The 21,646-nt window shown below is 52.2% G+C and overlaps 2 protein-coding genes across 10 annotated transcripts; both read right to left on the bottom strand.

The window, feature by feature from the left end:
* Positions 1-702: 702 nt before the first annotated feature.
* On the bottom strand, positions 703-4,313 carry REX1BD (required for excision 1-B domain containing). 3 transcript variants are annotated; one of them, XM_003817758.6, is made up of 5 exons: positions 4,154-4,313; positions 3,977-4,059; positions 3,371-3,641; positions 2,108-2,187; positions 703-932 (listed from the first exon to the last, which is right to left on the bottom strand). In XM_003817758.6, the coding sequence occupies exons 1-5, from the start codon at positions 4,250-4,252 to the stop codon at positions 860-862; spliced, it is 606 nt and encodes a 201-aa protein (XP_003817806.2). In that variant the 5' UTR covers positions 4,253-4,313; the 3' UTR covers positions 703-859. The 3 variants fall into 3 exon arrangements, with proteins under 3 accessions (XP_003817806.2, XP_008969271.2, XP_003817807.2); XM_008971023.6 differs by having other exon boundaries at positions 3,371-3,593; XM_003817759.6 differs by having other exon boundaries at positions 3,371-3,575.
* A 13,579-nt stretch (positions 4,314-17,892) lies between these two features.
* On the bottom strand, positions 17,893-21,375 carry UBA52 (ubiquitin A-52 residue ribosomal protein fusion product 1). 7 transcript variants are annotated; one of them, XM_003817760.5, is made up of 5 exons: positions 21,243-21,375; positions 19,735-19,845; positions 19,390-19,476; positions 18,162-18,264; positions 17,893-18,077 (listed from the first exon to the last, which is right to left on the bottom strand). In XM_003817760.5, exons 2-5 carry the CDS (start codon positions 19,835-19,837, stop codon positions 17,984-17,986), a joined length of 387 nt encoding a protein of 128 aa, XP_003817808.1. In that variant the 5' UTR covers positions 19,838-19,845; positions 21,243-21,375; the 3' UTR covers positions 17,893-17,983. The 7 variants fall into 7 exon arrangements, with proteins under 7 accessions (XP_003817808.1, XP_003817809.1, XP_054958815.1 ...); XM_003817761.7 differs by having other exon boundaries at positions 21,221-21,296; XM_055102840.2 differs by having other exon boundaries at positions 21,227-21,286.
* Between the last annotated feature and the right edge of the window lie 271 nt (positions 21,376-21,646).

The raw sequence follows: 21,646 nt of genomic DNA, 5'->3' as shown, positions 1-21,646 counted from the left end.
GCTCATGCCTGTAATCCCAGAACTTTAGGAGGCCAAGCTGGGAGCACTGCTCAAGGCCAGGAGTTGGAGACCAGCCTGGGCAACAAAGGGAGACCTCATCTCTACTAAAAGCAAAAAATTGGCCAGGAGCCATGGCTCATGCCTGTAATCCCGCCACTTTGGGAGGCTGACATGGGTGGACCAAATGAGGTCGGGAGTTCGAGACCAGCCTGACCAACATGGAGAAACCCCGTCTCTACTAAAAATACAAAATTAGCTGGGCGTGGTGGTGCATGCCTGTAATCCCAACTACTCAGGAGGCTGAGGCAGGCGAATCACTTGAACCCAGGAGGTGCAGGTTGCAGTGAGCCGAGATCGTACCATTGTACTCCAGCCTGGGCAAAAAGAGCAAAACTCTATCTCAAAAAAAAAAAAAAAAAAAAAAATTAACTGGGCTTGTGGTGGCATGTGCCTGTAGTCCCAGCTACTTGGGAGGCTGAGGCAGGAGGACTGCTTGAGCTTGGGGAAGTCAAGGCTGCAGTGAGCCACGATCTCGCCACTGCACTCCAGTCTGGGTGACACAGCAAGACCCTGTCTCAAGCAAAAAACCCTCAGTTTCTAGGGAGGGTGGGAGTCTTCTACCCACAATCCCTGGCCCTGTGGGGGCCCCCTCCCTAGGCACACTGGCTGCAGCACCCTTGTACACAGAGATGGCAGAGCGGCTACAGAGGAGGAGCTCTTTATTGTGGGCGGTGTCTGGAACTGCAGGAAGGTCAGCAGCGCAGTGGGGCGCGACCCCAGCCAGCTGGCGGTTAGGGCTGGGCTGGGCGCCATCCGCCCCGTTTCCCATCTCCCTCGGCGCATCCCTGGGGAGCCGCCATCACTCGGCAGATTCCGCATCAAACCTGAGGTCCTGGAGAACCTCGCTGATCGCCTCCATGGTTTTAATTACCCTACAAGAGCGGATGGGAACTATAAATAAAACCCAGATGGGGCGAATTAGCTGCTGCCGCGAAGCTGCAAGAGGGCTGTGGCTGTGGTGAGCCCCAGGCCCTCCTGCCCGCCGCCAAACCTCCAGGCAGCACTAGCAGCAAGAGGGAACACTTAGGTGCTAGGGAGAAGGGGTGGCCCCATAGGTCACAGTGGGCTGAGAGAAAAGGCCATCTGGGCTGGGCATGGTGGCTCACGCCTGTAATCCAGCACTTTGGGAAGCTGAGGCAGGCAGATCACCTGAGGTCAGGAGTTCAAAACCAGCCTGGCCAACATGGCGAATCCCCGTCTCTACTAAAAATACAAGAATTAGCCAGGCATGGTGGCGGGCATCTGTAATCCAAGCTACTTAGGAGGCAGAGGTTACGGTAAGCCAAGATCGCGCCACTGCACTCCAGCCTGGGTGACAGAGCAAGACTCTGTCTCAAAAAAAAGAAAGAAAAAAGAAAAGAAAATAAAGGACCAGGCGTGCTGGCTTACGCCTGTAATCCCAGCACTTTGGGAGGCTGAGGTGGGCAGATCACCAGGTCAGGAGATCGAGACCATCCTGGCCAACATGGTGAAACCCATCTCTACTAAAATACAAAAAATTATCTGGGCGTGGTGGCACGCGCCTGTAGTCCCAGCTACTCAGGAGGCTGAGGCAGGGGGAATCACTTGAACCCGGGAGGCGGAGGTTGCAGTGAGCTGAGATCGCGCCACTGCACTCCAGCCTGGTGACAGAGTGAGACTGCGTCTCAGAAAAAAAAGAAAAGAAAAGGCCATCTTGGTGGGGTGTGTACCATTAGGAGGTTATGAAGTGTGACTCTGTCAAATGTGTGTGTACATGAGTGTGTGTGCTTGGGGGCTGAGGACAGGCATCTGAAGGTCTGTGCTCAGTGGGGCATGTCCAAGCTCCACGGACAGCCACGTGTGCAGGATTGGCATGTGTCGAGGTATACAGCAGTGTCCCAGCAATGCACAGCGAAACTGATGTGAGGTTTCACGGCTGTGCCCTCTGGGGAAGTGTACATCTGAGGGCCACCAGGTGAGAACACCATTGTGCACTGGCAGAGGGTTCCTCTGCTGGCAGCGTCCTGACCGTGCCAACCCTGGTGCAAATCGAGCATAGCCAGGCGGCTTGGGCAGCAGCGCTCACTTCATTTTCAGCTGCTGCATCCGTACAGCGTCCTCCTGCCCCGCCAGCTCTGGCGTCTCCATCAACTGCAGCAGGGCCACCTGGTGGGGGAATGAGCAACAGGAAGGATGTCTCCACGAGCAGAACCCACCCCTGCCCTCCAAGGATGTTCAGGAAAAAACAGAGGCACCCAGAAAGGCAGTGCCCGGGTAGAACCACGAGGGGCAGTGCTTTGTGTAGGAAGAGTCCGAAATTCAGTTTAGAGGCTCTCTCAGAAGGGAGACAGCAGGCAGGCCAGAGGCAGTGCTGAGCGCGATGTGGGCGTGGCCTGGGAACAACAGTGACGTCTTAGCCAGGCATTGGCCGTAGGGGTGGGTTAGGTTGCGCCTCATGGTCCCAGGGACGGGGACCCAGGATAAAAGTAGGCCAAAAAGCCTGGACGCGGTGGCTCACGCCTGAAATCCCAGCACTTCGGGAAGCAGAGGAGGGCGGATCGCTTGAGACCAGGAGTTCGAGACCAGCCTTGCCCATATGGCAAAACCCCATCTCTACTAAAAAAAAATACAAAATACAAAAATTACGCCTGTAATCCCAGCTACTCAGGAGGCTGAGGCAGGAGAATCGCTTGAACCTGGGAGGCGGAGGTTGCAGTTAGCCGAGATCGCGCCATTGCACTCTAGCCTGGGTGAGAGAGCAAGAGCCTGTCTTTAAAAAAAAAAAAAAAAAAAAAAAAAAAAAAAAAAAAAAAAAAAACAGAGAGAAAGAAAAAGGCCAAAGAGACGCTGAGACGGGTCGCTCATGGGGGGCGTGGCCTAGGAATTCCAGTCACACACGGTTGCAGGGCCGAGCAGGCGGATCGCAAGAGAGAAATAGGCAAAGAACTAAAGCTGTGATGGAGGAATAATACGGAGGAGGCGTGGCCTGGGACCCCCTCGCCTGTATCTACGGGAGGTTGAGGGTGGGACCCTAGACGCGGAACAACCAGAGTGGGTGGAGCATTGTTGGGGCGGGATCTGGGCATCTTGGAATAGCATTTAGGCGGAGCTGGGAGAAAGCGGGAGTGCTCTGGGAATAAGGACAAAACTTGGGAAAAAAATTGGGGATGAACAGCAGAGGGCAAGGTCCGAGAATCCCCAAGTGAAGCCTTAATAGAGGATTGGGGTGGGACAGGAAGGGGTGAGGTCTGTGTATGGGATACTGGGACCACCCCCCAACCAGGGGTGCGTCATGAGAGGAGCCGGCCAGGGTCCTAGAGACACGGCGGGGAAGGGGTGGTGGCCTCACCGTGCCCAGCCGCGTCTGCTCCAGCTCCTGCAGGCTGCGCACGTGGCCGGCGAGCAGCGGCTGCCTGCGAGGCCCGCCCAGCTCTGCTTCCACAGCCAGCACCTCCCGCGAGGCGGCGGCGAAGGCCTGGGTCACCTCGTGCACTGTGCTCCGGTAGCGCGCGAAGTCGTAGTCAGGGCCGCTGCGCAGGTACTGGCGGTGGCCTCTGCGGCAGGTGGGGACCCTGAGGCCGCGCCCCCAGGCTCTCAGGCCCTGCACCGGCGCCAACCACCTGAAAGGCCCCCAGGAAGTGTCCCCAGACCCCAGAGGGGAGGACTGGTAGGTAGGAAGGACGCTTCCTGACTCCCGCAGGGGAACGCGAGACAGGCCCACCCCTGCTCTTGGGGGGGAGAGAGAAGCCACGAGGATTGAGTCGTCGGGTAGTGGGGACGTGCTGTGGGGCCTTTCTCGTGAAGGTGAGGACCCGGTGCCCCGAAATCCCCGCCCCATCTGACTCTGCAGCCGCACAAGGACCCAGCTCCTCCTCCAGGCACGCCCGCCGAGAACACGCCCACGCCCGGAGCGGGCGGGGGACCGAACCCTGAGCCCCTCCGCGCCCCCACTCACTCCTCCAGTCGGCGGAAGCCCTGCGCGCGCTCAGCCTGCAGCTGGTGGATGCGCTGCACCAGCGTCCGGATCGGGGCGTCTTTCTGCGGGACAGGGGGCACGGCTGGGGCATGAAGCCCGCGCCCCTGGGTCTGCGCCGCCCGCCCCGCGCCCGTTCCCGCTTGGGCCTGGGCTCACCCAGGGCCACGCCGGCTCCTCGCGTCCCCGAGCTTCGGTGGCCTCCTCCGCAGCAGGCACTGCAGGGACCGTACGCTCCGCCGCGGTCTCGGTGATCATGACTGCGCAGCCCTGGCCAGGCTCCGGAGCAGGCCCTTCCGCTGCGCCCGACGCCCCCTACAGGCCGGGAGGTCCACGGACCCCCTACCCTCCGGCCGGCGAGCCAGAAGGAAGAAAGGGGAGCCAAGACCGCGGGCCGCCCAGTCAAGCCCACCATCCTGCACCCACCCTTCTTGTTCCCGTCCAGGGCCCGCCTCCGATCGTGTTTTTCCTTGATTGTGCGGCTCTGAATACAGAACAGCTGTTAGCCTTGAGTTCGTTCCTATGCTTGTATCTCAACACCGACTTCCACGTGAAGCGGGTACTGAGCGTGGGTTTTGACGTTCAAGAGTGTTAAGTAAGCCTGGGCAACCTAGGGAGGCCCGATCTCTACAGAAAAACCAATTAGCCCGACATGGCGGCTCCCGCCTCCAGTCCCAGCTACTCGGGAGGCTGAGGTGGGAGGATTACATGAGCCCGGGAGTTGGGGGCTGCCATGAGCTATGACCATGCCACTGCACTCCAGCCGGAGCCACAGTGAGTCTGCCTCAAAAAAAGTGCAGTGGCTGGAACTCCACCAACATTAACAGAGATTCACTGGCTCTTCAGAGAATCACAGGGGTGAAGACAAGATTCAGTGACAGGGACGGTGTCAACAGCCCACCGAGTTGAATTGGGCGTCTTGTGTAATAGCCCTGAGCCTGGAGCATAGCAGGGGCCAGAACGACCTCAAAGTACAGAGGAGGCCTTGGAGCTTCCTGCTGGAGGGATACATGGGCTAGACAGAGCTTTGGAAAGCTTCCTCCTCCAGGGGCCCAGCCGGAGGAGCAGGAAGATGCTGGTAGCCTGACTTAGTGAAGAGGGACCAGCTCAGGTATGGGGTGACAGACACCGGCCTTTAAGGGGGAAGGGACTAGGCTGTTAGTGAGTTGGGAGTTTTTCTTGCCGATGGGTTCGTGGTCTCGCTAACTTTGAAGAATGAAGCTGTGGACCTTCGCGGTGTGTGTTACAGATCAAAAAGAGTCCACGGACCAGGAGAGTGAGCAGCAGGGCAGTTTATTAAACAAAGCGAAAGGAAAGCTTCCACATGCTGGAAGGGGACCCGGAAGGGTTGCCGTTGCTGGCTCCGGTGGCTAGGGCTCATATCCCTATGTTACCCTCCTCTTTCTTTTTGTCCATTGAGAGTGGTTCTTTTTTCAATCCTCCTCTGGAGTGTTTTTTTTTTTTGTTTTTTTTTGTTTTTTTTGTTTTTTTTTCGTGAGACAGAGTCTCGCTCTGTCGCCCAGGCTGCAGTGCAATGGCACGATCTCGGCTCACTGCAAGCTCCGCCTCCCGGGTTCACGCCATTCTCCTGCCTCAGCCTCCCCAGTAGCTGGGACCACAGGCGCCCGCCACCACACCCGGCCAATTTTTTGTATTTTTAGTAGAGGCGGGGTTTCACCGGGTTAGCCAGGATGGTCTCAATCTCCTGACCTCGTGATCCGCCCGCCTCGGCCTCCCAAAGTGCTGGGATTACAGGCGTGAGCCACCGCGCCCGGCCTGGAGTGGTTAATTCTGAATCCTTCACTCGATTGGTTAAGAACTCAAAACACTGAGTCACAGGGGTCTTTTGTGAAAGTCCCCAAACCTGCCCAGTAAATCCTGCCAACTCCACCCCTCAGTCCCCTCTCTCAACAGGAGAGCCCAACTGCTGTTGGGGTGTGGGAGGATGACCACTCTAATTGCTTCCTGCTGAATAGGGGCATAGAAGGGGTTCTGTAGCTGAGGTTTCCTCGTGAGAGGTGGTTTGGGTGTCAACGTCCGGGTATGGGCCGGCAGGCTGGTTTAGGGGTCCTTGATAATAGGTGCTGGTTGAAGTCATCTGAGGTTCCATCTGCAGTAACATTTCTAGTTTCATTGATTCCATTCAGGAAGAAACGAAAGGATGAAGGAATTGAAAAGACATGGGCCAAAGGTTACTCCTAGAATAATCATAAGGAAGGGACCTAAAAATGGAAGAAGCCAGGGGAGAACAGGCTGTGAGAACCCTGAGGTAGTTTCGGTTGTCCCACCATGTAGTCTGCTGGCTCTATCCTGAAGTCATTTAATTCCATCTCTCACTATGCCTGATTTATTGACATAAAAACAACATTCCTTGTTCAGAAAAAGGCATGTTCCTCCCCTTTCGGCAGTGAGGAGATTGGAGATCTAGTGCTCACTGGTTCTGGAGAACCATGGCTGCTAATGAGTCTATTTGGTCCTGGATTTGAGTAAGTTGGAGAGAGATTTCATCTAGGCTGTGAGTCCAGCGTTTCCACCTCCTAGGTGGTAGTAAATCCTAAACCAGCCAATAGAGGAAGTAGTGAGATTGCTCTCGGCTGAAGCTTAGCATGAATGGGCACAGCTACTGCCTCTTCTGAAAAGGAATAAGTCACAGGAGGTACTATGTAGGCTAAAGTACAAGTTCCTGTCCAGTTGGTGGGGAGGCAAATATAGAAGGATCTTCCACACACAAAGAAAACTCCTTATCAGGGTTCTATACACCCCTGTAGCTGAAAATCTCATAAGGGCTGTGGTCAGTCTAAATTCATTTCTCATTCCCATGATTTGAGGGTTCAGGACAAATGGGCCACTCCTAGCAGTTGGAGCTGAATAGAATTTGCCAAGGACGTATTATGGGGTTCCTGTAAGGCAAACCGGTGGCTAGCTGCATTAAGAAAAACTCTCGGCTGGGTGCAGTGGCTCACGCCTGTAATCCCAGCACTTTCGGAGGCCAAGGCGGGTGGATCACGAGGTCAGGAGATCAAGACCATCCTGGCTAACACGGTGAAACTCCATCTCTACTAAAAATACAAAAAATTAGCTGGGTGTGGTGGTGGGCGCCTGTAGTCCCAGCTACTCGGGAGGCTGAGGCAGGAGAATGGTGCAAACCTGGGAGGCGGAGCTTGCAGTGAGGGTGATCGCGCCACTGCACTCCAGCCTGGGCGACAGAGCGAGACTCCATCTCAAAAACAAAACAACACAACAACAACAAAAAGAAAAACTCGCGCACCCCAGACAGGAAGCAGGAAGCAATGGGGTTTTTTTAACCCTTTGCCTGTGAGAGAGGAACCAAGTCCCAGGAGGGGGATGTCCTGGGCAAAAGGAAGTCTGCCCCAGCAGTAATTGCTTGTTGTTTTGGCCTCTGGTGGGGGAATTATTTGGCTTGGGGTGGTAAATCTTAAGGGACAGGTGACTGAAATAGGGTTTCCAAGGAGCTCATGTTTATTTCCACAAAACATTGGGGTGCCAGTAGTCGTACTGTAAGAATTAGAATATTTGAACTCTATATCCAAGGCAAGCTATAGTTGCAGCCAGCCACGTGTCCCACACCTTGTGATCCTGGGAACACTTGACGGGAGATACAAAGGAGCGGAGGCGAAGAGAAGGAGGTTATTGTGCCCATAGAACCTATGATTGGGATAGCTGATAGAGCGAATTGTCGGAGAATGGCGGCGGCTGCTTTTAAGGCTGCTTGAGCCCTGTCAGGGAAATTGGACCTATCACTAGGATGAAAAAATCCTGGACCCTTAGAAGTGTTAGCTATGTATGAGGCCTCAGAGCTTTCCACCCATATGCTGAGGGGGGCCGGAACTGCTGTATATAAGGGGGAAATTAGGGTTCATGCAAACCCAACAGGATGAGTTACTCTGATTGGGATGTGCTTCAAATAAAAACCTGGAGGACATGTTTATAATTCCCTCAAGGTAGGCCGGGCGCGGTGGCTCACGCCTGTAATCCCAGCACTTTGGGAGGCTGAGGAGGGCAGATCACGAGGTCAGGAGATCGAGACCACGGTGAAACCCCGTCTCTACTAAAAATACAAAAAATTAGCCGGGTGTGGTGGTGGGCGCCTGTAGTCCCAGCTACTTGGGAGGCTGAGGGAGGAGAATGGCGTGAACCCGGAAGGCAGGGCTTGCAGTGAGCCGAGATCACGTCACTGCACTCCAGCCTGGGCGACAGAGCAAGACTCTGTCTCAAAAAAAAATAATAATAATAATAATAATAATTCCCTCAAGATTAGGGGAAGACATTGAGTGGGGAAAGGTTAAGACTTGGGCAAAGGCAAGGAATGTTAGGATGTTAGAGTACATTCTGTTTTTAAAACAAGAACTGAGGTAGAACTTATGAGCACTGATTAATTTCCTGTGGTTTTTCCTTCTGAAAGAGGATACATAAGTCTTCCAACGGCTCGTGGGTGTAAGAAGGTTTGTCCGGCTGACTCTTAGATTCCCGAGCTAATGATTCTGCCGGTTTTTCAGGCTGTATCCAAGGTTTGATTCAGGTGTGATGGATCCAAGACTCCACTCCAATCACCTTGACTGCAGTTGGAGTGGAGAGGATAACCAAATATGGTCCTTCCCACGATGGATCTAGGGATGGGGAGGTAGAGGGGAGGGACTTGACTAATACTAGATCCCTGGGATGGAACGATGCTTTTCCCTTTTCTCAGGGGCATCCCTCGGGTAATGTCTTTAGGATTTGCTGGTACCTAGCCAAAGAAGTTATGTCCTTGACCAAGTTGGCAGTTTCTCAATCAAGTAAGAGGTTGTTTGTGAGAAAAGGCTGTCCATATAGCATTTCATAAGGACTGAGTCCTATCTTGTGGGGAGAATTTAGGATCCTTAATAATGCTATGGGCAAGAGGGTGAGTTTCCATGGGAGGTGAGTTTCTTGTGTTAATTTCCTTGAGTGCCTTTTGAGTGTTTGATTAATCTTCTCAACTTCCCCTGAGGATTGTGGTCCCTGGGCGCAATGAAGGTGATTTTTTTTTTTTTTTCTTTTTTTTGAGATGGAGTCTCACTCTGTCGCACAGGCTGGAGTGCAGTGGTGCGATCTCGGCTCACTGCAAGCTCCACCTCCCGGGTTCACGCCATTCTCCTGCCTCAGCCTCTCGAGTAGCTGGGACTACAGGCACCCACCACTACGCCCGGCTAAATTTTTTGTATTTTTAGTAGAGACGGGGTTTCACCATGTTAGCCAGGATGGTCTCGATCTCCTGACCTCGTGATCCACCTGCCTCCGCCTCCCAAAGTGCTGGGATTACAGACGTGAGCCACCGCGCCCAGCCAATGCAGGTGATATTGTATCCCTAGCGCCTTGGAAATTCCCTGAGTCACTGTGGCTCTGAAAGCCGGGGCATTATCACTTTGTAAACTACGGGGAAGTCCAAACCTAGGAATTATTTCATGGACCAGGGCTTTGATTACCTCCTGGGCCTTTTCTGTCTTACAGGGGAAGGCTTCAACCCAATTCGTGAAGGTATCAACACAGGCTAGTAAGTATTGAAGTCCCCTTGACTTAGGCATGTAAGTGAAATCTAACTGCCAGTCCTCTCCAGGGTAGTGCCCTGTCCTTTGTTCTCCGTGAGGGGCTTGACAACGGACCAAGGGGTTATTCCTTTGGCACACTTCGCAGGCCTTGACTGTCTGCCGGATAGTTTTAAGGAGGTCTCGTCCAGTGAACAGAGATTTGACCATTTGATGGGTATTCTCAATACCCCTATGGAATGTTTGGTGAAGGGTTTTAAGTATTTTCCATTGATTAGCTGCGGGTATGGGCACCTTTCCCTCCTCAGTAGCTAGCCATCCCGAGGGGAGAAAACTATGTCCCCGTGAAAGTCCCCATTCCGTTTCTGCAGGGGAATACTGGGGCCTGGTCTCCTGAAGGGGGTTATCCCATACCAAGGGTCCCTCCATAGGTGTTTCTAATGGGAGGTCCCGTCTTGCGGCAACTTTGGCCTCAGCATCTGTGCAGCGATTTCGTTTTGCCTCCTTTCCTTCGCCTTTCTGATGGCCTTTGCAGTGCAAGGCCACTACCACTTCCTTGGGTTTCTGCACTGCCTGTAATAATTTCATAATTTCTTCATGGTATTTAATGGGTGTTCCTCCGGAGGTTAGGAACTCCCTTTCTTTCCATATGGCAGCATGGGCATGTAGAACTAGATAAGCAAATTTGCTCTCTGTATATACATTTATACTTTTTCCCTTTCCCAGCTCTAAAGTTCGGGTAAGCGCCACTAGTTCTGCTAACTGGGTGCTGGTCCCTGGGGGAGGGGCCCACTTTCAACTACTGCTTTATCACTAACCTATGGTATATCCTGCCCTTTGTAATCCCTTTTCTACAAACGAACTTCCATCAGTATATAGGTTGAGGTCAGGGTTGGCTAAGGGGACCTCTAAAAGATCCTCCTGGGCAGCATAAGTTTGGGCTATGACCTGTTGACAGTCATGTTCTATTGGTCCTTCATTTTCTGGGAGAAAGTTAGCCAGGTTAAGAGCTGCACAAGTGCGCATCTGAAGCACTGGTCCCTCAAGTAATAAGGCCTGGTACCTAAGTAGGCGATTGTCTGACAGCCACAAACCTCCTTTAGCAGTTAGTATGCCGTTGACATCGTGAGTAGTCCATACAGTGATGTCTCTCCCTTGTATTATTTTGACAGCCTCTAATACTAAAATGGCCACTGCAGCTACCACCTGCAGACAGTGAGGCCAATCCTTTGCTACCACATCAATTTCTTTACTCAAATATGCTACTGGCTGTATGGTAGTCCCTCAAGTCTGGGTAAGGACTCCAAGAACTATTCCCATTCTTTCTGTGACATACAAAGAGAAATTTTTTCCCGTAGGTAGACCCAAAACTGGGACTTGTGTTAGGGCCTGTTTTAGGGTTCTGAAGGCTGCCTCTGGTCCCCATTCTATCAAATGGGTATTAGCTTTTTGGGTCTCCTTAATTAGAGTGTAAAGTGGCCTGGCCATTTCGCTGTATCTGGGGATCCACAGTTGGCAAAAGCCAGTTATTCCAAGAAACCCTGTCAACTGTTTTAATGTCTGAGGGTGAGGATAAGCCAGTATAGACTGAATACGTTTTTTGTTGAGAGCCCTGGTTCCTTTAGCCAAAACCAGCCCTAGGTATTTGACCTGCTGTAAACAAAGCTGGGCCTTTGATTTAGATACTTTGTAACCTCGATCAGCTAGAAAGTTTAAAAGGCCTTGCGCTCAAATGTAATCCCAGCACTTTGGGAGGCTGAGGTGGGTGGATCACGAGGTCAGGAGATCGAGACCATCCTGGCTAACAAGGTGAAACCCTGTGTCTACTAAAAGTACAAAAAATTAGCCAGGCGTGGTGGCAGGCGCCTGTACTCCCAGCTACTCGGGAGGCTGAGGCAGGAGAATGGCATGAACCTAGGAGGCGAAGCTTGCAGTGAACCGAGATTGCGCCACTGCACTCCAGCCTGGGCAACAGTGCAAGACTCCGTCTCAAAAAAAAAAAAAAAAAAAAAGTCTTGGGTAGCCTGATGGCACAGGGTCTCTCAACGGGAGAAGTAAGTCATCCACATATTGAAGAATTAGGGTACCTGGGTGCGAGAAGTGACTTAAATCTTGGGCCAATGCTTGGCCAAACAGGTGAGGGCTATCTCTAAATCCTTGGGGCAAGACTGTCCAGGTGAGCTGAGATGTTTGATCTGAGGGATCCTCAAAGGCAAATAGGAATTGAAAGTCAGGGTGTAGAGGGATACAGAAAAAGGCATCTTTAAGATTCAGGACTGTAAACCACTCTGCTTCTTCTGGTATTTGAGAGAGCAATCTATAAGGGTTGGGTACAGCTGGGTATAAAGGAATTATGGCCTCATTTATGAGCCTGAGGTCCTGCACCAACCTCCATTGACCATTTGGTTTTTGTACCCCTAGAATTGGGGTGTTACAGGGGCTGTTACAACTTCTTACTAGACCTTGGGCTTTAAAATTGTTAACAATACCTTGTAATCCCTTTCGAGCTTCAGGTCTTAGGGGGTATTGTCTTTGGTAAGGGAAAGGGGTGGGGTCTTTTAGTTTGATTTGGACTGGACAGGCGTTCTTTGCCCCTCCAAATTGTCCTTCTAATGCCCAAACCTCAGGGTTGATTCCTTCCTCAAGTAGGGGACAACAGATAGGTCTTTTCTTCCCTGTATTCATACAGATGATAGCTCCTGATTTAGCTAATATGTCCCTCCCCAGTAAGGGTATGGGATTCTCAGGCATGATGAGAAAGGCATGTGAGAAAATTAAGGTTTCCCAGTTACAGTTAAGGGGGCGGGAGAAATACCTGGTTACAGGTTGTCCCAGGATCCCTTGGATGGTAACAGACCTTGAGGACAGCCATCCAGGGCAGGACAGTAGAACTGAGAAGGCTGTGCCAGTGTCCAGAAGAAAGTCGATTTCCTGGCCCTCAATGGTCAAACTTACCCGGGGCTCTGTGAGGGTGACAACACGAGCTGGTGCTTGCCCCGGGCACCCTCCATCCTGTTGCTGGATCATCTGGTTGGGGACTTGTGGCCCAGAGAAACTTTGTCGTCTGGGATAGTGTGCCTTCCAGTGATCACCTTGGCATAGTGGACGTGGGTGAGAGGGCGGCTTATTTCTCTTTGGACAATCTTGTTTAAAGTGTCCTTGTAAACTGCACTGATAATAAGCCCTGCTGGGCGATTGGCCTGCTCCATTTTTTCTCCTCTTTGAACCGCCAAGGTTTGTCTGAGGGCATGACTAAATCTGCAGCCTTTCTCTTATCCTGCTTTTCCTTTTCGGCCTGTTCCTCTTGGTCCCTATTATAGAACACTGAGGTTGCCAGGTTTAATGATGCCTCCAAATTTTGCTCGGGGCCCAAGGCTAACTTATGGAGCTTTTTCCTAATGTCTGCAGCTGACTGAGTAATAAATTTGTCCTTTAAAATTAACTGGCCTTCGAGGGAATCTGGTGACAGGGGAGTATACTTTCTCAAAGCCTCCCTCAGCCTTTTGAGGAAGGCAGTAGGGTTTTCTTCCTTCCCTTGGGTTATAGTAGACATCATTGAATAGTTCATGGGCTTTTTCCTAGTTCTCCTTAACCCTTCTAGGATACAGGTCAGTAAATGTTTGTGACTCCAGTCCCCATGATCCGAGTCAGGGTCCCAGTGGGGATCCATACCGGGGACTGCTTGCTGGCCAGTAGGAAACTGCTCTCTTCTGATGTCATTCTATCACTTACTTAACTGAGGTACCAGGTATCCCCAAACTCTCAGGCTGCTGTTAAAGCAGCATTCTTCTCATTAGAGGTTAGGTCTGATCAAGCAATAACATGATCTCTCTCCAGGAAAGGTCAAAAGATTGTCCCAGACCCAGTAGGACATCTACGTATCTATTGGGGTCATCTGAGAACTTTCGTTAAGTCTGCCTTAATTTGCTTTAGATCAGAGAGAGAAAAGGGAACATGTACTCGGGTTGGGCCAAATTCCCCTCCTACAGCCTGAAGAGGACATAGCCAGGGGCCAGTGGGGTCTCTTGGCTCTCTGAAGGCTCTTTTATTTGTTCCCTTTGGGGCTGTAGAAGCCAGAGGGGGTTTGGCATTAGTAGGAGCCGTGGGGAGGACTGGGTATGGGGGTAGAATTTGAGGACTCCCTGTGGGGTGCAGGTTACATGTCTTACACAATCGTGGGTTATCATCCTTTAATGAGAAAAAGGTCTGAACATATGGTACCTAAATCCACTTGCCTTCTTGTTTACAAAACAGATCTAGTTGCAGGATGGTATTATAGTGTATACTTCCCTCAGGTGGCCATTGTTCTCCTCCTGGAAGAGGATATTGTGGCCAGGCAGTGCTGCAGAAAAATATGAGCTGCTTCTTCAATGTCTGGGGATCAAATTGGTCCCAGTTATTCAGAATACACCTCAGGGGCGACTTCACTTTGGAGGGAAAATCTCCCATCTGAAAGGAAAGCATAGGGATGCCCGCACCCCTAGTCATTCCCAGTGGACACTGGTTCTAGCAGGTCCCCTACTGTTTTAGTGTCCTTTTTCCAGGGTGCACAATCACCCATGGAACCCTGCTTATCAGATTTAATTGTGCTTACCGACGTAGCAGTTTCAACCACACTCTTTTCCCTCCCTTCTTAGCCACAAAGAAGGAGGCCAGGCTGCTGGGTTTAGCAGCCTCTTACCAGTGCGCCCAAAAGTTTTTGTTCCAGTGAGTGGGTTCTAAGTTTGGGGTGTATTCTTAGGTGGTTTACAAGGCTCCAGTTAGCATATTTCTGAGCTTGAAACTGCCCCAGTAAGATGAACTCCTTAAAGATTGTACATAGACATAGCAATTTTAAGGCGGGGGGCAACAGGGGATTGGGCCAAGGCTGAAATAGTGTCTCATGCACTACAGCCTTTTGTCCCCGCTTTCCATCTTAAGAATACTACTTTTGATCTCCCAGTCGATGGTCTATTATTTTACTTAACTCCCACAAATGCGAGTGGTACCCTGAGTGGAAGAGCTCCGTAGTTCGGATTGCTGATCCTAAACAAGAGAAATGATAGGTGAAATGGTTCCCAGTGAGGTGGGGGCGACAGAAAGAGAAATGGCCTAAGCCTTCCAGTAACCATTGGCACACACTATATTGTCCTGGGTGTTGCCTTGGGTGTCGAATATGGGGAACAGGTCCTGTATATTTGCATTGTTGCCCATCTACATTAGAATAAGCCATGGGGGCCAGGCGCAGTGGCTCACGCCTGCAATCCCAGCACTTTGGGAGGTCGAGGCGGGCAGATCACGAGGTCAGATCGAGACCAGTCTGACCAACATATGAAACCCCATCTCTACTAAAAATACAAAAATTAGCCACTCATGGTGGCACGTGGTGCCTGTAATCCCAGCTACTCAGGAGGCTGAGGCAAGAGAATTGCTTGAATCCGGGAGGTTGAGGTTGCAGTGGGCCAAGATCGTGTCACTGCACTCCAGCCTGGGCGTCAGAGTGAGACTCCATCTCAAAAAAAATAAAAAATAAAAAAATAAGCCATGGCACATCAGGAACACAGATCTGAGGGTTGCCATCCTAATTGTTTTAGATTCCTAATCCAGAGGGTTTTCATCCTGGGGGTAGAGAGAATCCTGGAGACAAGTTCTCAAGAAAGTCTTCCTTATAGACGTTTGGACCTAGGAGGCATGCCTCTCAAAGCGTGGGTGAAGTGCGTTTGGGTGGCTGTTTAACAAAGGTTTCACAAAGCACTGTCATCTCGACTGGGCGTTACCAGGAGCTTGGGGCCACTGTTTTCCACCCTTGGCCAGCCCTTGGTTCAACCCAGAAAATGCAGAGCAAGTGGGAACTGGTTTCTAGGCAAAACAACACTCTCGATTCAGAAGGGTTGGGGGTTGTTAGAGAGCCCTTTCTCAGATACCCTTACATCTGTGTCTTTAGTCAGGCGGCGGCACTTGTCGCTTTTAAATGGCCGACAGGTGCCCGGTGTTTGCCCTCAATTCTAAAGAAAAATAGAGCAGAGTAGCAAGCGAAAGAGGTCCGATGTTACCGCTTTGGAAATCCTGGGTGAGCCCCCACAATGAGTCAGTTTCTCCTGCCCATGGGTTCCTGGTCTCGCTAACTTTGAAGAATGAAGCTGCGGACCTTTGCGGGGTGTTAACAGTTCAAAAAGAGTCCACGGACCAGGAGAGTGAGCAGCAGCTGTTTATTGAATGAAGCGAAAGGAAAGCTTCCACATGCTGGAAGGGGACCCAGAAGGGTTGCCATTGCTGGCTTGGGTGGCTAGAGCTCATATCCCTGTTACTCCCTCCCCTTTCTTTCTTTTTGTCCATTAAGAGTGGTTCTTCCTTCAATCCCCCCTTGGAGTGGTTAATTTTGAATCCTTCACTCGATTAGTTAAGAACTCAAAACCCTGAGTCATGGGGGTCTTTTGTGAAAGTCCCCAAACTGGCCCAGGAAGTCCCGCCAACTCCACCCCTCATTAGGATGCATCACTGGCCTCGTGCACCGGCTTCACCAGCACTGCACCCTAATCAAAACAGGGGCCAGCAAGGTGCCTCACCCCTGTAATCCCAGCACTTTGGGAGGCTGCGGCAGAACTGCTTGGACCCAGTGCAAAACCATTCTGGGCAACATAGCGAGACCATGTCTGTAAAAAAAAAAACAAAAACGTAGCAAGGCCAGGCGCTGTGGCTCACGCTTGTAATCCTAGCACTTTGGAAGGCCAAGACAGGTAGATCACAAGAGGTCAGTAGCTCAAGACCAGCCTGGCCAACATAGCAAAACCCTGTCTCTACTAAAAACAGAAAAACTAGCCAGGCGTGGTGGCGCACACTGGTAATTCCAGCTACTCAAGAGGCTGAGAAAGGAGAATCGCTTGAACCCGAGAGGCAGAAGCTGCAGTGAACCGAGACTGCGCCACCGCACTCCAGCCTGCACGATGGGCGCAAGGCTCCATCTCAAAAAAAAAAAAAAAAAAAAAGTGATAAAAAACCAAAACTAAACAGGAGGCTTTTAAGTTCAGGAGTTTGAAGCCAGCCTGGGCAACATAGCAACACCCCATCTCTACAAAATATTAACCGAGTGTGGTGGCACAAGCATGCAGTCCCAGCTACTCGGGAGGCTGAGGCAAGATCCTGGGAGATCAAGGCTGCAGCAAGCTATGATCCTACCACTGCACCCCAACCTGGGTGACAGTGAGACTGTCTCAAAATTTTAAATCAGTAAATAAAACAGGAATTGGTCTGTGCTCACCCCATCTAAAAAACTCTTGACCTTGTGATTTGCCCACCTCGGCCTACTGATCATTACAAGCTTTAAAAACACCAAAGTAATTATCTGAGTGTGGTGGTGGGTGCACACCTGTAGTCCTGGCTACTTCGGAGGCAAAGGAGAGAGGATCACCCAAGCCTGAGTTCCAGGGTACAGGGAGCCATGACCACACCACTGCATTCCAGCCTGGGTGACCTTAAGGGGAAAACACCAAGGGTTGCCCTTCTTAAGAGTGATTATCATAGGAGGGTACAGCTCAGGGGCAGAGCACTGACTGCAGACCATGAGTGATGTCACGGCCTCAGGTTCAAAACTGAGTAACTGGGCCAGGCGTGCTGGCTGACGCCTGTAATACCAGCATTCTGGGAGGCCAAGGCGAATGGATCACAAGGTCAGGAGATCGAGACCAACCTGGCTAACCCAGTGAAACCCCGTCTCTACTAAAAATACAAAAAATTAGCCAGGAGTTGTGGCGGGCACCTGTAGTCCCAGCTACTCGGGAGGCTGAGGCAGGAGAAGGATGTGAACCCCGGAGGCAGAGGTTGTAGTAAGCCGAGATTGCGCCACTGCACTCCAGCCTGGGCGACAGAGCGAGACTCCGTCTCAAAACAAACAAACAAACAAAAAACTGAGAACTGGGTCAGGCATGGCAGTTCTTGCCTGTAATCCCAACACTTTGAGGGGCTGAGATGGGAGGATGGCTTGAGCCCAGGAGTTCAAGACCAGCTTGGACAACATAGTGAGACCCCATTTGTATAAAATAAAAAAATTTGAGAATCAACGTTCTACACCATTGGGTGTACCTAATTTTCTACCCATCTCCACACACCTAGACACTTCAGGGCCAAGGCCTGAGGGACACCTCAAAGTGCCTGACAGGATCCCAGCAATGACAAAACTGATCCTCAGTCCCACCAATTACACGACTGAGGTTTTTACTCGTTTTACAGATGACAAATCCAGAGTCAGGGGCATAGGGCAGGGACCAATGCCAATGTGACAGAATCTAGGACAGAGGACCCCACAGGTGGCACAGAATGGAGTGCTGAGTAGAGTCCCTAAGGGAGATGCCCACTCTTCAGCCACCTCCCTGGACAGATCAGCCATGAGGACACCAATTGCTGCTCCAGTCAATGAAAGCGACACTTTATTGAGGCTCCAGGGCCACGGGGCCTGGGCAGGAGGCTGCCCTTCAAGGAAAGAACAACCTTATTTGACCTTCTTCTTGGGACGCAGGTTGTTGGTGTGACCACACTTCTTCTTGCGGCAGTTGACAGCACGAGGGTGAAGGCGAGCATAGCACCTGCACAGAGACAGGAGGGGTGGGTGAGGGCATACCCCGACTCCGGCAGCCCCCACAGCCCCCCAAGCATCGGAGCACACATACTTGCGGCAGATCATCTTGTCGCAGTTGTATTTCTGGGCAAGCTGGCGGAGAGAAGGCTCAATAATGCCACCTCGCAGGCGCAACACCAGGTGCAGGGTGGACTCTGCAGGAGACAGCCAGAAGGACGGCGACTGAGCCCAGCCCTGGCTCCTCAGTCACAGGGGCAGGACCCTCCAGGGCCTATAGTCTGCTGCTTTCTCAAGTGTGATGGGGACACCAAGTCGGGATCCCCCGAGTGTTCTACGTGTGGAAGATACACTGTCCCAGCCAGCCTACCCCAGGAAATCTCCATCTCAGCACTGACCACGAGCCCTGGGGGGAGTCTGAGACTGACACATGCCAACTGAGGCATCCATCTGGGTTTCTAACATGGAAGCCGACCTCTAAGTGGTTCAGGCAAGGTCAGACACTGAAGTCTAGGCGGGGCACCATGGCTCACGCCTGTAATCCTAGCACTTTAAGAGACCAGCTTGGCCAACGTAGTGAAACCCTGTCTCTACTAAAAATACAAAAAAAATTAGCTGGGCGTGGTGGCGGGTGCCTGTAATCCCAGCTACTCGGGAGGCTGAGGCAGGGGAATCGCTTGAACCCGGGAGATGGAGGTCACAGTGAGCAGAGATCGCGTCACTGCACTCCAGCCTGGGTGACAGAGTAAGACTCTGTCTCACAAAAAAGGACACTGAATTCTTGTCGCTCCCACAAGTGACACTAATTTCCTTATTGCAGTGATAAAAAAATTCACATTATGACTTTTTTTTTTTGTCTCCCGAGTTCAAGCAATTCTCCTTCCTCAGCCTCCTGAGTAGCTGGGACTACAGGCATGCACCACCATGCCTAGCTAATTTTTGTATTTTTAGTAGAGATGGGATTTCACCATGTTGGCCATGATGATCTCAATCTCTTGACCTTGTGATCTGCCCGCCTCAGCCTCCCGAAGTGCTGGGATTACAGGCCTGAGCCACTGCACCCAGCTGATTTTTGTATTTTTAATAGAAACGGGATTTCACCATGTTGTCCAGGCTGGTCTTGAACTCCTGACCTCAGGTGATCCACCCGCCTAAGCCTCCCAAAGTGCCAGGATTACAGGCATGAGCCACTGTGCCCAGTCCCATTATTTTAAACAAAACACAAGTCATTTGAACTGCTCCCCAACCCCTGAGGCCATCAATGCTCCTTTCCTAGGACCTGGGGATCTTGGGTCCCTGCCCAGCAACCCCAACCCCGGTACCTTTCTGGATGTTGTAGTCTGAGAGAGTGCGGCCATCCTCCAGCTGTTTGCCAGCAAATATCAGACGCTGCTGGTCAGGTGGGATACCTGAGGGGGAGGGAGGCTCAGTTAGAGGCTCTGCGGAGCATATTACTGGCAGTGTCCTCTGCAGGGGAGCTCCAGCACTACCCCCAGTTTCTCAAAAGGCCAACTGAGGTAGAAGATAACAAACGTTCTTCAGATCACATGGAGAAGCAAGGGCAAAACAGATCTAAAGTCAGCACAACCCACACAGGACTGAGACTCCCCTGGGCAGAGAGGGACTCCCAGTTCACAGCCAGAGCCCCCACACCCAGCCCTACTCACCCTCCTTGTCTTGAATTTTGGCTTTGACATTCTCAATGGTGTCACTGGGCTCGACCTCAAGGGTGATGGTTTTGCCCGTGAGGGTCTTCACAAAGATCTGCATGTTTGCGTCTGCAGGAGGAAGGGAGGCAGGATAGACTGGTGAGCAATGCATGCCTGAGTAGCACAAGCTCAGGTGCCTACACCACAGTTGCTATCCCTCTGCCTGCACCAAGTCCAACTGGTCCTGCCCCAGTACCTGTCTTCCTTTCACTCCTCCAAGCCTGGCCCTGCTAGGCTTCTCACACACCCTGGCCTGTAGTCTAAACATGTCCTGGAACTAAAGACCACATGTCCTCCACCCTCCTGACCGTACGGGTGCTCTTCAGGAACACAGACTGTGGTTATTCTCCTTAGGTTTAGCGGCGGAAGGACTCGTCAGTATCTCCTGATGGAATAAGTACCCTTTGGCATCATCTTGCCAGATCCATCTTCCCTGAAGGCGGTCCCACCCTCTCCCACCGCAGCCAGGTCCTGATCTGCACAGGCTGCTCCTGCTGCCAGCCTGGATGGGAAGCCATCCCCTACAACACACATGCCTTCCTGTCGCAGCCTCTCTCCTCTCTAACTCCAAGCTGGAGCACCCAACACTCTTAGCTTCCTTCTCAATTACACCAAAACTCTCCAGACCCCACTTCTTGCCTTGACCCCAAACCACGAACATCACTTAGTATCTACCAACCACCTGCCAAGCATTGTTCACATATAAAAGTTGACTTAAAAAGACAAAGAATCGACCGGGCGCAGGGGCTCATGCCTGTAATCCCAGCACTTTGGAAGGCCGAGGCAGACGGATCATTTGAGTTCAAGATGAGCCTGGCTAATATGGTGAAACTCCGTCTCTACTAAAACTACACAAATCAACTGGGCGTGGTGGCAGGCGCCTATAATCCCAGCTACTCGGGAGGCTGAGGCAGAAGAATCGCTCGAGCCCGGGAGGTGGAGATTGCAGTGAGCCGAGACCGCACCACTGAACTCCAGCTTAGGCGACAGAGCAAGACTCCATCTGAAAAAAATACAAATAGTCTAAAGAAAAGTCTAAAAAGCAGACACTACCACCAGCTCCTCCTTACAGACGTAGTAATGGAGCCAGGTATGAAGACTCAGCTCGAGAAATTTAGTATTTCCAAAGCGACTGACGCAGTGACTGGCAGAGTTAACGCTACACGCTCAATACCCCTCTCTCATTAACTCGGATCTGCCCCGAGGACCTCTTCCCGCCCGAGGCCTCGTGGGGTCACGCTGGCAGGCAGAGCAGGCAGGCTCCTCTCCAAAACGGCGCTCGCCTCCTGGGCCCCGGTCTGGGCTCCGAGCCGTGGCCTCGCGAGCCCTGCCCAGCCACACTGCCGAGACTGGCCCGCATGAGCCAGCTCAGGGCCGCCTCTTCTGCCGCCCAGGCCCCTGCAGCCTCCCGCAGCCCCCAACCCGCTCTCGGCCCGGCGCGAACCCACACGACCGCCGCCACCAACCAGCTCGGCCGCCTCGCTGAAGAAAAAGAGGACAGCGGAACCGGAAACCACCTAATCGCCGCCGAAAGCGCTTGCGCACGGAGCATGCCGGACGCCTGCGTCACAATTCGCGCCGCGCCTTGGGCCCCGCCCTGCCGCCATCTTGGATGCTGGCGAACGAAGCCGCAGCGCACGTGGGTGAAGGTCGCCCACCCGCTTCCGGGTGTGGGCCCCGCCCGCCGAGTCACTTGAGACTATTGCACCTCTCCCGGTGTTAGCGTCCGCTGCCTCTAGGCCACTGACAACCGCTGGCGGTTGGCAGGCCCTCAGCGAATAGTTGAACGGAGTAGAGGAGAGTGTTTTCTAATAAAGCAAAGGTATTAAGCAGAGGACTGCGGGTCCAGGACGCAGGAGTCGGGGCTGGG

The sequence above is a fragment of the Pan paniscus genome, chromosome 20 (genome assembly GCF_029289425.2).
Source record: "Pan paniscus chromosome 20, NHGRI_mPanPan1-v2.0_pri, whole genome shotgun sequence".
Classification (NCBI taxonomy): domain Eukaryota; kingdom Metazoa; phylum Chordata; class Mammalia; order Primates; family Hominidae; genus Pan; species Pan paniscus.
The sequence above is the reverse complement of the archived record's forward strand: the minus strand, read 5'-3'. Positions and strand labels throughout refer to the sequence as shown.

What these genes read in the sequence shown, in the direction of transcription:
- REX1BD (XM_003817758.6), bottom strand. Translation starts at nt 4,252, where the DNA reads ATGATCACCGAGACCGCGGCGGAGCGTACGGTCCCTGCAGTGCCTGCT. An exon ending in AGCAGACGCGGCTGGGCACG is followed by an intron (nt 2,188 to 3,370) that starts GTGAGGCCACCA and finishes TTCCCCCACCAG; the next exon opens with GTGGCCCTGCTGCAGTTGAT. An exon ending in ATGCAGCAGCTGAAAATGAA is followed by an intron (nt 933 to 2,107) that starts GTGAGCGCTGCT and finishes CCGCTCTTGTAG; the next exon opens with GGTAATTAAAACCATGGAGG.
- UBA52 (XM_003817760.5), bottom strand. Translation starts at nt 19,837, where the DNA reads ATGCAGATCTTTGTGAAGACCCTCACGGGCAAAACCATCACCCTTGAG. An exon ending in AGACTACAACATCCAGAAAG is followed by an intron (nt 18,265 to 19,389) that starts GTACCGGGGTTG and finishes TGTCTCCTGCAG; the next exon opens with AGTCCACCCTGCACCTGGTG. An exon ending in GACAAGATGATCTGCCGCAA is followed by an intron (nt 18,078 to 18,161) that starts GTATGTGTGCTC and finishes GTCTCTGTGCAG; the next exon opens with GTGCTATGCTCGCCTTCACC.